Below are 17,793 nucleotides of genomic sequence, written 5' to 3'. Positions count from 1 at the left end.
TTTCCTCTCTCTATATATAGATATATGTATATATATCCAATTCAATTTTTTGTCGTCAATTATTTTTTATTTTTGTTTCCATTCAATATACATATAGTATGTACATAAAAAAAATATCGTGTACTTAATTTAAATTTTTTTTATATACATAATATGTATACATCGAATAAAATAAAATTTTAGTATAGAAAATTCAATCCATTATATATATATATATATATATATATCACTTATCGTTATCAATCTATATGTCAGAAATTGACACTGCTTCCATAAATACCACCGAAACGCTTACATCATTAGAATTGTCAAGACTACCATCAATTTCACCTACAATTACATCACTTTTGACCCTAACATTAATTAACCACCCAATTTTGAGCAAAATATAAGTACAAATTTACTTTCTTATTTATTTTCCCTAGTTAGATATGAAATTGTACGTTTCTTTAATACACTGATATCTGTTATAAAAAAATTCATTTGTACTTGCTCCTTTTTTATTCAGATTTGAACAAAAAATACTGACGTTAGTGAAAAATATATAAATTTTCAATTTCATCCTTTCGTTCTACACTACCCTGTAATATTGTTATACTTAGAAGAAGATAAATATAATATTTATAAAGTCAAAAAGAATATATTGTGATAAAATATTGCTACCAATAGGTGATGGGTATCCGGAATCCAATAACAGTAGAAAGATCTTTATGAAAATTCAATACTTAAGTCAGTAATTGATTGCCTGAATCAAAGATTGGCAAAACTTAAATTAACGTAAAAATATAGTGTGTTAATTAGAGTAAAATAGTGAAATGTTGAAGTATAAGTGAAAATATGATTAGAGTGAAAAAATTGAGTAGGGAACTAGTAGCCTTGCTATTAAAGAGTGTAGAAGTGTGAATGAGAACAAGTTCTTGTTGTAGCTACATGATGGCTTCTATATATAGGTCGATTGGGAGCAGAATTCAAAAGTTACTTACAACATATAATACATCATTTGAAAGTTATATGTGTCAGCTAACTAAAAAAACGGACTGAGATTTTATCTGTTGTTGATAGGTTGCCATTGCGGATCTAGGTGGAGTTTATTAGAAATTTTTCAGTATGATGCGTCCGAAAATATTAGAATTATGTATGACGCAAAATCCCCATTGTTTGTTAGGTTATCTTGCTGTATTAGAATCGTTTTGGGCCCTGTCAGATTAATATAAGTATACAGGTTGTGAATTTAATACCTTGCCATGAACTACCAGGGTCAGGCCTGCTGTGTTGATTAGTGGGAGTCCACTTCTTTATTTTGGGCTTTAGAAAAAATGATTTATGAGGTATCAATAGCCATTGGATAGACAAAAATAGTCGTAGATAAATGAAAAAACTAGCCACTTTTTGTTTTTCTTTTGCTTTTACTTCCTATGTATATTGTGACATTAATGTCAATATTGTATCTATTTCTTGAAAATCTCATGTTCAAGTATTTCATCTAGTGTCTTCAAAAAATATATGCAACAATGGTATTCACATTTTTCCATATATAAGAAGTAAAAAATGAACAACAAAATGACAAAACTTTTTATTCATAAACAACTACTTTTTGTCCAATTACTATAATTCAGAAATAATATTTGATTGCGGTTACACCTCTTTGACTTTATATATATTACATTTACTCTCTTATAAGTATAAAAATATTATTTAAAAATATTAAATGATGGATAAAGTTAAAAATTTATATAATTTTTTAGCTGGTGTCGTCCAAGTTTTAATGAAAGAATTGTCGTATTTTTTATAAGTACCCTACCTCAGCCCCCTCCCCCTCCCCCTCCCCCTCCCTAAAAAAGAAAAAAAGAAAGAAGAAGGAAAAAGACAAGGAATAGAAAAGAAAAAAGGGAAAAATGGTAGTGCCAAGTATTTCAACCTGTGTCACAACCCATTTTGAAGCACAAACGCGACATGAAAAAAGGTTTTGTTTGAGCATTTCATTTCAACATTGTTATTGTTCTTGTTTATATATGATGTGTGCAAATTAGGATACCCCAACACCATCACTAACCACATTCTCTTATTTCTTCTTATGGACCTGTCCCATCACTCTACCTAATTTGATGTGGATCCAACTCAATTTTATTTTTCTTAATTTTTTTTAAAAAAAAGCATTAAAAAGTATAAATTTCATTCTCTTTTTCACACACATATATATATATATTAAAATATTTTCTTAAATATACAACTGAAACGACTTTATAGTGTATACATGTAACATCGAGCATAAAACATATATACTAGATCATTATAAATGACAAAAACCAGCTAAAACAAAAAATACAATAAGATATATATATTAATAATTAATAATTATTACGGGACTAAAATTACAATTTACGGAACATTTCTTTTTCTTAATCTTTTTGGTAATGGGAGATGATGTAATGTGAGTAATTTGTTGGGAGCTCGAAAGGCCAAGAACATGAAGTGATGATGCAATTTGTAATATTCTTGCAAGGAAAGAAATATTAGGTGAGTGGAGCCATTTGAATATTCAGGATCCCAAAACGGTCAGTAGTGTGTTTTTGTGTGGGTTTAAGCAGTAGTTTGGCGTGAGAATTGCTGGGAGGCCACATCTTTATTGCTAGTGGATTCCGATTCAGAATCAAGAATCAGTGCTGCCTGAAATTGATGAAGCAGCTGTGATATGTACCTGAAAGTATATGCCATATGTGCTCAAGTTTCACCACATTGACTCAATTTGGTCATCTACATTTACTCCACAACTGAAAAGAATCGAATCAACTAAATATCTCAACAATTTTCCACCGCAAACTACCAAAATTCTGTAAAGTTAATTGTATAATTCAGTAATATTGTGATTGTTGTATAATTGATTGTTTTTTTTAAATTGTATATTGATTATATAACAAGTATAATGTGTTCATTGTGTGACTAATTTTAATTAAGAAAGGCGATCGAGGCTGGAAACATGAACCCTGAGCCGAACCCGCTTAATTTTGGATTGAATAAATGAGTTTAAGAGTGAATTTGAATTTTTTTTTAAATAAAAGCGAGCAAATTCCAAACCAAAAACCCGCCTTCAATAATATATATATATATATATATATATATATACACACTCTCTTAGGTTGATATGATTGAACCAAATGGTAAGTGACTTGCTTTGAGTCTCCTTAACTCGATTCAATTCGAGTTAGGATTTCATCAATTGCGATAGTTCTAATTTTAAATTTAAATTGAAGACTGATAATCAAGAAATAGTAGTCGTAATTTCTATTTGATTCTTCAAACATTTTCATATAATTTTGATTTTACTAATATTAATAAACTCGTGGGAGTATCCCAAACATTCCATCGAGGCACGGATGAATTTAAGAAAAAATAAAAATTTAAAAAAAAAAAAAAAAAGGCTTTGATTACAAGAATTAGGATAGGAAAAGGACGATGAAAGTGATTGGGGCCATTGGAATCCACTGATTCCTTAGTGGTTGTTTGGGTGTGGAAATGCGTACACATGTCAGTATTTTAAAACCTCAAATATCAATTACATGATGCTTATTGGTTCTCTTACCACTCAATCCCCCTCACAACATATTTCCCACAATAATATAAAATAAAAAATGAAACCTAAAATACGTATAAAAAGTTTTCTAATCATACCACTAGGGAGTAGTAGCAGTGTCCAGAATTCACCAAAAAATAACAATTATCAACGTTAAGAGTAAAGACAAATATTTATGTGGTGAGGATATATCTTAAAAACCTTCCCATAAAACAGTTACGATCTTCAATCATGTTTTGTATTTATTTTATTAATTTAAAATTTTTACAACCTGATTTTGTATACCCAAAAAAATTTTAATATGTATCATAATCATGGGTTCATTTTGACGTCTATAATTCACGTAAATCAAATGGTTGGTAGATGCCCTCCATGTATTAAGTACAACTTTTAGTACTTCAATATTCTGACAATTTTTTTTATCATTTCTCTTACTACCTACTAACTTAAGTATTGAAAAGCAGCCTTCTCGATATTGTTCCAACGATAGTGTGTTTTGTATGCTTATACCTTGGATAATCAAAACGTATATCAGCTAAAATTACTTTAAAAAAGACCTTGTTTGAATTTTCAGCACAATTTTATGAAATAATCAATAAAAATAAATGAAGTCTAATTAAATTTTATAGTCATCAAAAAGTGAAAGTGTGATTTCAATGATGATAAATCACAGTTAATCTACAGAAAATATAAAGAGATGGATGAAGGAAGTAAAAAAGTAGAGGGGTTTTAGGATGGATGATGAGATATTCCCACACCAAAGTAGAGAGAAAACCAGATAATGGGAGTGAAAAGTTGATTGGAACCCCAGGGCATTCAATACCTTGTGTAGCTGGTGTGGGTGCATCAGATTTTCAATATAGTCCTCAAATGAAATTAAGGTTGTCATTCGACCATCAAATACAAACGTATTTTTCTATGTTATTATAAAAATCACCATTGCAACAAAAAAGTAAAAATACATTGTATAATGTTATTGACATTTTTTAGGAGTGCACATGTAATATTAAAAAAACATGGATAATTTCTGTAAATAATGTTGATGTTTCTAATAGATGTATATTAATTTTTCAAAATACAGAGAGTTTTGTGTAAATAGACTATAGGTCATGGGGCCTAGTTTTACTTTATGTAGTGTTTTAAGATACAAGCACATGATACATAAAAAATGTACGATAATTTAAATATATGTGTGGGGGTATAAAAGGACGTTTAATAACATTTTGAGGAAAAATAAAAGAAAAAATTGGCATAATTTCAGATTATATTTAAGGAAGAAACAGATGATGAGACACAAGTGTCTCTCCTTTGCTTCTTTATGTCTGCTTCATGACAACCTAAGGAAGAGGTACAAATTACAAATACAATATATACTAAAACCATAGTAAGAGTTGAGAATCATTTTTTCAGTCACATATTAATTCAAATAAACTATGTTATGTACAAACTCTAATCTAAAGATTGAGTCAGAAGCTTACTTGTACAAATGTTTGAAGAATATTACCAACTCCTGCTGGAAGCCGTATAACAGGCAAAGAACACACAACACATTAGGAAGGTGGTTGGTAATCTTGCACAAGATATTTGCAGCAGTATCTCATCATCCGCAAATGAAATATGAGATGGACAAACCTTCAACAATCCCCACTCAATACTAAAAGCCCCCACAAACCTCATACATGTGCATTTTGTCTTCAACAACAGTGGTCCGAGGAGAAAAAGACAAGGCGGTTCCATTCATTTCCCAGATGCACATAATATGATTACATCATGAACCATGTTCGTCTACTCTCGTTCCAGACCACAACTCGGATCAGAAGATGTTGGTGTTGTTCAGCATACAGTTCTAAAGCATTAAGCCGCTATCAGCTCTAAAGTTTAAATCCATAAAGTGATCACTCATAGTATTATCTTAAGGACAATAATGCAATAAATGGACAAGGATTTGAAGTGGGAAACACAGCAAAATTTTTACCCAAACAGATACAATATGGATAAAACTACCGGTTCAATCTCAAATAAGTATAAATGACACTCACCCAGAATCAAAATTGAGAGTAATTCTCACTACATCCAGCTCTAGCTGTATCAGTGATCTAACCACAGCTCTTATGGACATTTTAAGTTTTTCCAGAACTGTTACTGCAAACCTGATTGTTTTTTCCACGAACACGAGCTGACTTCTTTAAGTAACAAGAGTTCCATTCCCCTCCATCTTGTGCATAGTAATCCATCGGATAATCCACCCGTTCTTGCACATTCTCATTTCTACAACAGTCTCCGCTCCTCGTACACTCTGAACTTCCATTAGACCTTAACTTCCTCTCCCACCACCCAGCCAAATCCCCAAGGGCAATCTCCGCTTCGAAAGAGGTTAGCAATGGCTTCTTAAACGCATCCCCCCAATCAATCGACAACCTAGGACAAGCAATCTGAACCCAAGCATCCACCGCATCCCCAAACAGCTCAATCTTCTTAGGTGACAATTCGGATATCAAAACGACCATGTAGTCCAATCCTCTATCCCTCATTTTCCCTTCCAGTCTCTCCAATACCATTGGATTTCCTTGTCTTCCTAATGTTCCTAGAACAATCCCCCAACTCTTCGCCCCAATCGCCCTCTCTATAGCCCTTCTCCTATCTCCTTTCATCCCCTCATGGTCATACTCCTCCAAGAACAACTTCCCCAAATAAGGATCATATCTAAACGCCCTAATCTCAGGGTTTGCTATCATAAAGGCCTCCAGATGGAATCTTCCATCCGCCACAAATATAATCACGTCATCCTTTCCAGCACAAACTTGTAATTTTACACTCGGTGCAGTGCACCCCAGAACTTCCCCTGCGGACAACGGCTTCGATTGGGGAATTAAAACCCTAAACCCCAAATTCTCGAGCTCGGGCTTCACCGCTCGGATTGCATTGGAAAACTGGATCGTCCCAGCCATGATGAAACTATTGGTTTTATCAGGGCTAAAATTGTAATTCAACTCGTCGAGAAGCTTCCGCGTGTTGATGGCGATTTCAACGAAGATGTAGAGCACGGGGATAGTTGTGGAGTCGATTGGCACAAGGCAGCTGTGGCCGAAGTGCACGAGGAGGTGGGCGTCGAGCGCACGTGCCGAGAGGTCATCGACGCAGCAAGCGCCGTAGGTGACATCGCCGAGGATAAAGCAGTGAGTGACGCCGGCGAAGGTTTTGAGGATATCAGAGATGACAAGGGAGTACATCAGAAGGCCTTCGGGGAACTGGAGAGCGACGCGCGTTGCGTTCGTTGAGCGCGCCCGCCATATAATCTTGTGGATCTCGAAGTTGTAGTTAGCGGGGAGGAGGGAGATGGCGGAGTTCAGCGCAGCGTCGTTAAGGATGGAGTCCGGTATTTGGTTCTTCACGAAACGCTTCGGCCGAGCTTTGGGCGGAGGTCGCTGCTGTTCTACGAGGAGGTCGGAGGGAGTTCTGTCTGTCGTTGTTTCTGCCATTGTCGCCGGTCCAACAACTGTTAACTGTGCGTGCGTGGTTGTAGTGAGACTCGAGCACTAAAGTTCGAACCTTGGGCTTAACTTAACTGGGCTTGGGCCGGAAGGCCCTAAGCTCATTTATGGAGTTCAAATAATATAACATTAAAAAAAGAGAAAAAGGAAATCATATAAATTAAATATATCTCTTTTCAATGTCATGCAATTTAATTGTTGGTTTAATTGTTACTTGGGGGAGTGAGATCACAACATTTTCTGTAGTAGTCTAATTCAATTGTTTAAAATTTAAAAAAATGAGCAAACATTAGGTTTTCTTGGAGGTGTCCAACTAAAACAACTGATATCACGTTAAGTTAGTCGAGTGCAAGATTAAGAGATTCTTTAAGTAAATGATGTAGCTCTGCCCAATATGATTATGGAGTATTTATGAAATCAAATATCTATACTTATCCACATGTCGTGATCTTAATATTTTAGGTGTTCCATATTGGTGATTCTGGGATATGGGTAGCCTTGGATTGGGTGCGACTCAACCCTATAAAAGGTTCACTAAATTGTTGTCTTATTTGCGCATTTTTAGATCAGATATTTGGTGTTTTTTCCTCCTCTAAAATGCTACAATGTGGAGTACATCTTCAATGAACAAATCTTTCTCATCTTGAACACTTTTAATTTGATGAGCTCATAAAGAGAATTTTGGGACCCTTTCTTAATCTCTCGCAAGCTCCGATGATTGTTGTGTTTATAAAGAAAAAAAAAAACTCTAATAATTTCCTTCTTATAAGTTAAATTCCAAATTCGATTATAGTTAATTAAGATAAGTTTTTTACACTTAATGCAGAAACTAAAAATTGTTTAATGAGACATAATGAGCGATTAAATCAAAATAATTATACTGGGATTAGAAGTTACAAAATAGAACTTTTTATCAAAATGCAACTAATTTGGATGTAGCTTCAAAAAATAATTATTGAAGAAAACCACCAAACGACACGAGAACAAACTCAAAACTCAAGTTTGACCTGATACGAGCCTTATAGAACCTGCAAAAATCCAACAGACGACGTTCAATGTCGAGCTCCGATGACGGAAAAACTCTAGTCCATAAAAATTATTAATGCGTCTCGTTCTATATACAATCCCCAATGCATTTCTCAAGAATCATAAATGTCACTATAGGCACAAAACTGGTGAGGAGCACACAATCTGTGCCAAGAACCACAATCTACTCTTGTGGGACAAATGGTGAGGAGCTCACATCTGTTGTGCTGTAAAAAGAGTCTTCTGCACCACCATAATAGTTGTCGTCCCTCTCATCCTCCCATCTCACCACTTCCCTTATATACTTGAATGCCTCATCGACCGTCGGCCGATCCCTTGCCCTTGCTTGCCAAACAAAGAGCTTTCGTCCGGTGAGGGAGGCATAAAGATCCTTGAACTTCATGGCTATGTAGAAGTAAGCTTGGTTAGCTAGGGACTGGTTGTTGTGATGAGTACGCAAGGGCCTAAAATCCGTGAACCATTCACATGTGCCGAGAGGGGCACGGTTTATCTTCTCCTCGAAGAGGTCGTACTTGTTTAGAATCAACACAAAAGGGGTTTCTTTGAAACATGGATGCCTGATCATCGACTCCAAGAACTCTTTACTTTGAATCATCTTGTTCTGGAGACGCATGCCACTGCTGGCGGTGTCTGGAGAAACCCATACCTGATCGTAGTCGCTCAGGGCAACACAGAAGATGACTGCACGGACATCCTCGAACATTTCCACCCACTTGCATCCTTCATTCATCCCCTTGGCGTTTACTCTGATAAGTTGGTACCTGAAGGATGGAACATTAAGTGAAGATAAAATGAATGGCGCTGATTTTTGGTTTAAGTAATTTTCCCAAATGACAAAATGAAGATTTTAAGTTACAAGTGCTTATTTTGTAGTCACTAATGCAACTCCAGACTCGGAGACTGATTTGGTTGTACCGTCCTCAACCCAGAAAAAGAAAATACTAGATAAAAATTCTTACTTGGTCAAAGGTGAGGGCACAGCTTCCAGATTTTCTGTGTACGTTTCTGACATTGGACTACGATCATCCAGGGAGAACTCCATAAAGGCCAAGCCATTCCCCTGAGTCACCCCCTCGGCATACAGTATATCACGATCTGTCGGTTCATATTCATTGCTTGATATCTCAACAGCCTGTGGGGCAAAAAATGGTTTGAGCAGACGTCTAGGGACATACTGCAGCTAAAGCATGCAAGCAAATCCCTGAAAGCACAACAAGTCAAAGAACGCTACCCTGCTTAAGAAATACTCGGCTACGTCTGGTAGAAAGTAAAGTTCATTCTTTCTCCTGTACGTCTCCTGTATAGCAGGATCTCTCCACACTTCTTCAACGAGTGGAGCATACTCTCGCGTTGCAGCAGGAAAGAATGCGTCCAAATCTCCAGTGGCAATGATATCTAGGAGCCAGTCAGAGAAATGCTTCAACCTTGGATTGAGAGCATATATGCATTGATTATGTTCACTGGAGTTACCACCTACCCCTGCAGGAAACTCACGGTCACACTGGATTAAGAATTTATCTAATGAAGTTAAAGTGCCCATAAATGATTTTCTGACCAGAATTCACCATTACTTTATGCAAATAAATTTTCAAATTTGTTATGTTCGTGTTATAATCCAATAACAGCACAACCATGTCGTCCCAGAACACCTGCCTCTCGTGTTACTACTCTAGTGAAGAGTACTTCAATCTTTACCCTTCGATGAGTTCAAGAATGATAAATAGAGTAAATGGTCTGATAACTCGTGGGTCGTGGCTTAATAGAGAGAAAAGAAAAGAAACTTTAATGCAAGACATAAAATAGCATCTTTGAGTTCAGTGTACAGATTTGCCTTGATAAAATTTCAGATCAAAGCGGAACATAGAAGTAAAAGGAACAAATATATAAGCAAAGTTATGTAGTTGTTACCTGATTCAGAGGCTTGTTCGTCTGAATTTTGCCTTTTGTTCCCTAATACAGCCTCCTCAAAACGTTCCCGACCATCGAGCAGAATGCTTAGATATTTGTACATGTTGCTTTGGATCATAAGCTTGATGTCCTGCAACTCTTCAGGGGTGAACTTGTTTCCATACAAAAATTTGGCCTGTTTAGTGAGAAAATACAAGAGAAAGAAGCTCATCAGGCGTGGAGCCTTCTGCAATGAAGATTCCCCCTTTTCTATTAAATACAAGGTCTTAAATAAATTCACTCCATGATGACCAATTAACCACACAAGACTCGTAGCTAATTGATTTCCAAGCTATCCGCTGATATAACCAAGTACAATTCGGTAAGTTTTGGTAAGTAATACTTGTGCAAATAGAAAGCAATTTCCCTGAAACTCAAGAATTCCTTTGACCAGAACGTAGCTCTTTAATTTCCTTCAAATGAGGAATATGCTTAATCTTAAAAGTTTGAATGATATTTACTTCAAAATACTCCAGATATAACATCTCTTGTCATCTTGTGACGATCAGGATTACCTGCTTAAAGATAGTGCTGGTGCCAGAGCCTGGAAGGCCAAGTAGAAGAAGCTTCTGGGTCTTTTTCTGCTCTAGATAATTAGGTAGAGTAGTATAGTTGCTAGGTTCATCCTTATGTCCAAGAGGCTGACCTTGGGGTACAGGCAAAGAGAACAAGGAGCAGACGAATCGGGTCGATGCCTAGCAAAATTAGATTCAAAGAATTGGTCAAATATTCCCCGAACATGTGCTAGTTTCTTAATGATGTATAATAAATAAAGATTCACCAAAAATACCTTTTCCCATATATTGCCTCGGATATTATTTTGGCCTTCCTCCTCGTAACGACCATCATCATAAACCCAAAAATGAGTGTCACGAGGACATTGCACATTTGCAAGCTGGATTACACATACCAAGTAACATATAAGGACTAATTTCACAAAAAAGAAACCCCGGTCAGGCTAATAAGCATGAACTGGCAGAATATCAAATTCTCTTAATTGGTTCAGACACTAAGTGTGAAGCTCTAGAAAGAAACTTCCCTAAATAAGGGCTGCAGTAGAACTAGATGAGGTGGCCAAGACCTGAGTTATAACCTCTTGCATGAAAATGAATTAAGGAAATTTAATCGGAAATCTATGCATATCTAAGTGGATTGCTTCATATCTCTGTTGCCGAGACTTATTCAGCAATTACTATGTCATATTAGAAAGCAACTTCATCATTAGGCAGGTAGTAATGAACATGTGTTCCACTAACAACAAAGAATGCAAAAGAAAAGAGCTAGCACATGGCAATTCATTATGAACTTCCTATAGTTCCAGGTTTTCTCCGTAATACTACGCATGCACAAATATACACACACCAAGTTTGATGTACCCACAGCATCTGATGTTCAGTCATAAAAGAAGAACAAACCTTCAGTACTCTCAGCTCAAGTTTTGTGATTTCCCGACCATTGATGTATACCTCAGTATTTCCATTGCTTGCATGAGGACTAAGTTTCCCAGTGAAACTTAAGTTTGAACTAATAATTCTATCAGGCTTTTCTCCTTCCTATTAAATCGGCATGCAAACTGTATAAGCAACTTTACTTCCCAGAGAAACCTTGAAAATTTTAAGTCATTTACATGTAATAAATTTGATACCTTTCCCCAAAGACCTGATTCCTTGTCATACCAATATCGACCTGGCTTCAGCTTCCTAGGAGGTAGAGGGCATCCGAGAAGTTCAGCCATTTCTTCTGGTTTTAAAGGATATCCATTCACAATCAGCTGCTCCGGCCGAAGCTGATTAGCAGAACATTCTTTTTCTGCTTTCATTATATGTTTGACTTCCAAAGGACACAATAAACGTGACAACACCCTCGAATGTTTACCCAATTTGAAACGCTTTGACTCATCAATGGGTTCACCTATGCAAGTAACACATTTACGCCCTTCTGGCATGGAACCCATAGCTCTGAGCACACAATTGCTACAATATTTTGCATCACAAACCAGGCAAGACTCCTTGGTTTCCCACTTCCCTTTTCCACACCTATAACAGACTCTGGTTTTCTTCCTTTTCTTCTTTTCTTTGGTCACACCAACAAATTCAGGAAATACTTGTTTCTCTGCATCTACCACCTTCCTCTCGGATCTATCAACAGTATTGAAGGTGACCACTGTGGCTCTCCTTCCTTCATTAGCATGACCCCTGGGAGCATTATTGTGCTGACTGTGCATTGAAGCAGGAGAAGCTGAAGGGGAAGGCGAAGAAAAATCAGCGTTTTGCAGAACAGACACCACAGACTCTGAACTTCCGGACATCCTCGGACTTTGATGAGGCGGACTGGTAATGCTTGCAATACGAGACACTGGCAAGGGAATTGGTTCAATCACAGGTGTTGTTTCACGAGCCACTGATCTCCTAGATTCTGAAACAGGCTCAGCAATTGGAATTGCATCTGCATTCATATCAAGGGGTTCTAATCTGGGAAGCTCGTACGAAACTGCAGGGCCCTTATACTCCATTGCTATTGAATAATCCATGTCATCCTCGTCCGGAATTGGAGCCCCCGGAGGTAGCATCTTCCTCACCATCTCCTTCCAATCCTCTGCCCCATTTTTATCCATCTTCCCTCACACCAATCTATCTATTCCGCTACGATCAGCAGGGCCCAGTTCAACAGTTCCAAAAGTACGATACAATAACTTTCACAAGAACCAAACAAACAATAAACTACAGAGCAGCTGAACAACTCGGGTGTTACACAACTTTGAAAAAACAAAAGAAAATAAACGAGAGTCAACTGATGAAGTGAGCCTGGTAAAGTTCTTTTCAATGTCAGTGTCTAATCAAGGAAAAGCATAACCCGACAGCAGTTCTCCACCAAAGATCCAAGAACACATCACCTGCGCCATAGCCCGTTCCGCCAAAAGCCTTCAAATATGGAAGAATTTTATTACACACACTGAGCAAAGATTAAGACCCAAGAAAATCAACAGTCCGATATTGCTGCATTCCACTTGAAGACAAATAATCAAACAACTTACAGGCATATATAAACCAAAAATTAATGAACATTCAAAGCGTATAACTTAGAAAAGTAAGCTTCAAGATTTTGGAAGTCGGAAAATCCAAAGTCATACTTCCGACAAAATACCAAATCCCAACCCCATGCCAAACCAACTTTCAACTTTCAAACCAACTCCATTACATGACCCCATAAGTGAATAAAAAATTACATACACAATCAATCTTTCAATTCTTATTAAGATGGATAGAAATGCTGAGAAAAGAGTGAAAAAAAACAAACTTTACGGAAAGCAAAGAGCTTTATGCATAAAAAGAACAGGGCAAAGGTTGAAAACAAAAAGCTTTTCACATATGCATTTAATACCTGTGTAAAGAAAAAGGTAGGAATGTGAACGAATCAAGGGTTGGGTTAGGGAGAAACACTGCTGTAAAAGCTGCTTTATTTAGGCTTTAAAGCTCTGAAAAATCAAAAGGGTAAAAACTCCATTGTTTCAAAGAATCTACCCCTTTTTTTCTCTCAAAGAATCAATCCCTTTGGATGTGGAGAAAGCACAAACACATAAACGTATCACATGAAAGTCATTTGTTGTATATACATGATACAGCTACAGGGAGCCGGAGATTGACTGAGAGATGATTTGCTGAATACGGGGAGGAGAGAGAGAGAGAGAGGGGGGTCCATGTGAGTGCACCAGTTTAGACTGTGATGATGATGGGGATGGAGAGAGGTGTCTTTGGGTGGAGCGTGTAAGCACTCGCTCTAGTTGCGGGTTGGGTTTGTCTGAAACTATCTGGCAAATATCTGAATTCTGTATTTAGATAATGTAAAAATAAATATTCATGTGTGTATTTTTATGGTAAAAAATAAATAATCAAATGAAAATTATTATCTATTTTATTATATTTTGCACATAAATAACAGTACATATACTATAAACAACATCTCATAATTTACTCTGTGAAGCAACACTCATTAAAAGTGCAAATGCAAAAATAAATAATTTTCATTCATTTTTTTTGGGTTAAATTACACTTTTATATCCCTTAAAAATATAAAATTATTTTTTTAAAAAAAATTAAAATTACACTTAAACCCTCTCTAAAAATTCACTGTATACACTCGTCCCTCTTTCTTAAAATTTGCACAAAAAATACTGATGTCCAAAAAAATTACATAAAATTTTAATTTTACGCCTCATTTGATATTTTATATAAAAATTTTGTACTTATAAAAAAAATATAATAATATTAATCTCACTTCATATATATATATATATAATACGCTTATCTCTTTATAAGTATGTATGCATAAAAAAAACTAAATAAGGGACAAAATTAAAATTTTATATAATATTATTTGTTAATATTAGAATTTTTTGTCAAAATCTTAACAGAAGGAAGTTAGGTGTAAATGAAATTTTTTCGAAGGATGTAAGTATAATTTTAAAAAAATTAAAGAAAAAATATAATTTCACAGTTTTTGATGGAGCCTAAGTATAATTAATCATTGTTTTTGTAATAAAATACTCGAGCAATTTATTTTCAGTTCCATGAAGCAATTATTTCTTAATAATAATGTTGAACACTAATGGATATTCAAATAAAAGAAATTATATGAAAGGCGCTCAGTCGAAATTTGCGCAAAATATAGATAAAAAAATCATATTTATATACCTGATTAAAAAATAGTTTATTAATCAAAATCAATGTATTTTTTAAAACTATTAAGTTTCTAACTTATATGTTAGTGACCATAATAATTAACATATACCCAAAGGAGGAATTAAAATTTCAAAAAGATTTGAAACGATTACAAAAAATAAAGACAATTTAATGATTGCACACAAAATATCAAGTGATAATTATTTAATTAATAAATTTTACTATAAAATAATGTAAAGTAGGCAATTACTTTGATGTAAATTGGAAGGAGCATTTTAGTGAAATCATGTTAAAACACACAAAGATGCGCCCAATGCTTTACTAAGAAAAAAAATAAGAAATTCATAAATGAATATCTCCACGCGCGCTTTGGAGATGTGAATCGTCAAATGCTGAAATTCATTCTTACCATCATCATTAGTCAAACCAATATAAAGTTCATAGGTCAAACAAAAATAAACTACCTAATCCCTAACAAAATTTATATTTTCTATTTTTTAAATTTATTTTTTTAGTCAAAATTTATTTAATTTACTGATATTAATAAAAAAAATATATATTAAAAATTAATATTTATTCTCAATTAATTTATTACTAATTTATTGCGGATTAAATAATATTTTTATGATCAAATTATCTTCATACAATTTCACGTATTAATGCACGTGAAGAGTTATATGTTCATTGTTATAAGAGTAGTTTAATTGAAAAAAATTGTCAGATCTGTAATAAGTTAATCAAGAGAAATTTTTTTGTATTCTAATAGACATTCCAACTTTGTTCAAAATAGATAGTTTTTTGTTAGAAATTTTCACAACACTATTTTGTCTTGCAAAGAGAATAGAGAAAAAGTAAATAAAAATAAAAAAACATGGCGTGGAGGACCACATCATTAATGTCAATTGAGGACATGGATAGCCTGACAAATCAACACCACCTTCATGCTGCCACTTCAATTATTAACTCACCCCCCCCCCCCAACATGTATTTCTTTTTTAGTAAATTATAACTAGAATTAAATATACTTTGCATTCCTGAATTATACATAAAATGGTATTGCAAATGTGAAAATTATTCCTCTATAAAAAATATTTAACAATTTACTCCACTATTTTTTAAAATACAACATTTTACCTCCCTAAATAGGGGTAAAATAAATCGAAAAGAGTTCGTTCGAACTAATATAAAAATAGATACGATTTGATGGCGACTTTACAGTTCCCAAAAATTTAGGAAGGCATTTTAATTCACCTTGTAAGGGTTAAAAATAGGAAATATAAAAAAAAATATTCGAATAACATTCTTTCTGAATTGATCTTACTTTTTTTTTATTATTATTATTAATGAACTATAATAATTATTTCTAAGTTGTATAGTAAATTACTTAGTCTCCACTTTTTAGATTAAATTGTCTAACCGACCCCTTTTTAAATTACAAAAATAGGTTCTTACGCAGTTCAAATCCTATTCTTAGATAGGAGTGAGCATCGGATCAAAAATTTCGAGTTCGAGTAGTTTAGGTTGGGAACTTAAATTTTGATTATTTACGTATGTAATTATATTTTATTAATTATTTCTCAAAATATAACACCTTAAAAATCACAAGTCAAAATATGGGAAATATTAATTTAATTATTGTGAATAAACTTTTTGTCTCATACATAATGTAGTGAAGGCTGACGTGGCATTCGTACATTATACTAAAAATATTTGAAGCATGTGGGGTGCACGTGCAGACCAGCAAGAATATTCCAAGCAGACATTATTTCGTGGATGTTTAAATATATAAAATTATTACAGCAGCGGATTCCCTCAAATCTCAAATCTCAAATCTCAAATCAATCACCCTTTTCAAAAATATTATCATCTAATAATAATTATTATTAGTTGTATTAAAATATTCAAACTAACTGTCGAAAGGGTCCTGTCTACCATTATAAGTGCCTATTTGTGTTTTGCGGTTATGTATGTCAAATCCTATATTTCGAGTGTAAATATATTTTTTTTTTTATGTTTTTGGTATATTTTAAAAAATAATATGTTTGGTTTTACGACGCATTTTCATCAGATATTTTAATGCAAAATTTCACATACTTAGCACATTGACAATTACGAGATTCTCATTTTTGATTCCATAATTTTTTAAAAAGTAACACATTTGATTTCTTGCACTTAACGATCACGTGGAATTTTCTGTTAAATATCTACTGTAAAGATGCCATGGGATAAAAATGTTATTTTCTTAAAGTTATAGGACCAAATACAAGAATTTCATAATCAATGGGATAAAAAATAAAAAGACCTCAAATTATGGACAAAATATGCTATTTTTTGGTACATTTAACTACAATTTACGGTTGTATAATTAATAATTGAAACTGTGAATTGAATTTTCATAATTACTTTTTTCTAATATTAATTATTTTATATTTAATTATGCAATCGCTCGGCAAAACTGGGCTGAAGGATATTGCTCCGACAAACAAAGCCCAATTTGAGAAATTTGGGCCTGAAATTGTTGCTTTTCAACACAGTCTAAAGCCCATAATTGATGGGTTATGGGCCAAATATTGGACTTGGATCACATGATTTATATTTTTTCTACCACTTATTTCTAATTTCAGTACTATTAAACATATTTAATATATTTCTTTTTTCTATTTAGAAAAAACATATTTAATATATATGTAGGATATTATATATAAGTTTTTTTTACTCCAAATAATCTTTTGCTAATATTCTTAACACTTCCTGAAGTATCGAATAAATATTAGAGCAGTATATATAAGGGTCATATCTTTTAGAGTATTCAATACGAATACGATATCCTTTTAAAAGTATTCGTATATTATAAATCATAGTATAAAGAATCAATGCGGCTCTTTTAACTTAAAAGACTCAGAAGCCAATAATGTTAGTGGTTGTGTACAGAAGAGTCCTAATGTCTCTGAGTATACGATACAAATACAATATTTTTTTAAAAAATATCCGTAAATTGTAAGTTGTAGATAAAAAATCAACCTCAAAAGTTAAAATCACACCTTTTTAACTTAAGGAC

General features: G+C 34.1%; 2 protein-coding genes across 3 annotated transcripts; both read right to left on the bottom strand.

Annotated features, from left to right (window-relative positions):
• Nucleotides 1–4,918: 4,918 nt before the first annotated feature.
• Nucleotides 4,919–7,129, bottom strand: LOC105165124 (diphthamide synthesis DPH2 family protein). The gene is made up of 2 exons (XM_011084017.3): nt 5,611–7,129; nt 4,919–5,417 (listed from the first exon to the last, which is right to left on the bottom strand). Exon 1 carries the CDS (start codon nt 7,048–7,050, stop codon nt 5,692–5,694), a length of 1,359 nt encoding a protein of 452 aa, XP_011082319.1. The 5' UTR covers nt 7,051–7,129; the 3' UTR covers nt 4,919–5,417; nt 5,611–5,691.
• A 921-nt stretch (nt 7,130–8,050) lies between these two features.
• On the bottom strand, nt 8,051–13,770 carry LOC105165123 (extra-large guanine nucleotide-binding protein 3). 2 transcript variants are annotated; one of them, XM_011084016.3, is made up of 9 exons: nt 13,438–13,770; nt 11,702–12,977; nt 11,472–11,609; nt 10,847–10,951; nt 10,572–10,751; nt 10,018–10,192; nt 9,341–9,588; nt 9,069–9,241; nt 8,051–8,870 (listed from the first exon to the last, which is right to left on the bottom strand). In XM_011084016.3, exons 2-9 carry the CDS (start codon nt 12,668–12,670, stop codon nt 8,273–8,275), a joined length of 2,586 nt encoding a protein of 861 aa, XP_011082318.1. In that variant the 5' UTR covers nt 12,671–12,977; nt 13,438–13,770; the 3' UTR covers nt 8,051–8,272. The 2 variants fall into 2 exon arrangements, with proteins under 2 accessions (XP_011082318.1, XP_088737744.1); XM_088881618.1 differs by lacking the exon at nt 13,438–13,770 and having other exon boundaries at nt 11,702–13,274.
• Nucleotides 13,771–17,793: the final 4,023 nt, after the last annotated feature.

Source organism: Sesamum indicum, linkage group LG6 (assembly GCF_026168435.1).
Source record: "Sesamum indicum cultivar Baizhima isolate 11 linkage group LG6, ASM2616843v1, whole genome shotgun sequence".
Classification (NCBI taxonomy): Eukaryota; Viridiplantae; Streptophyta; class Magnoliopsida; order Lamiales; family Pedaliaceae; genus Sesamum; species Sesamum indicum.
Note: the sequence above shows the minus strand (reverse complement) of the source record. Positions and strands in the feature narration are given on the sequence as shown.

What these genes read in the sequence shown, in the direction of transcription:
- LOC105165124 (XM_011084017.3), bottom strand. Translation starts at nt 7,050, where the DNA reads ATGGCAGAAACAACGACAGACAGAACTCCCTCCGACCTCCTCGTAGAA.
- LOC105165123 (XM_011084016.3), bottom strand. Translation starts at nt 12,670, where the DNA reads ATGGATAAAAATGGGGCAGAGGATTGGAAGGAGATGGTGAGGAAGATG. An exon ending in CCAGCACTATCTTTAAGCAG is followed by an intron (nt 10,193 to 10,571) that starts GTAATCCTGATC and finishes CTCACTAAACAG; the next exon opens with GCCAAATTTTTGTATGGAAA. An exon ending in CCGAGTATTTCTTAAGCAGG is followed by an intron (nt 9,242 to 9,340) that starts GTAGCGTTCTTT and finishes TTTGCCCCACAG; the next exon opens with GCTGTTGAGATATCAAGCAA.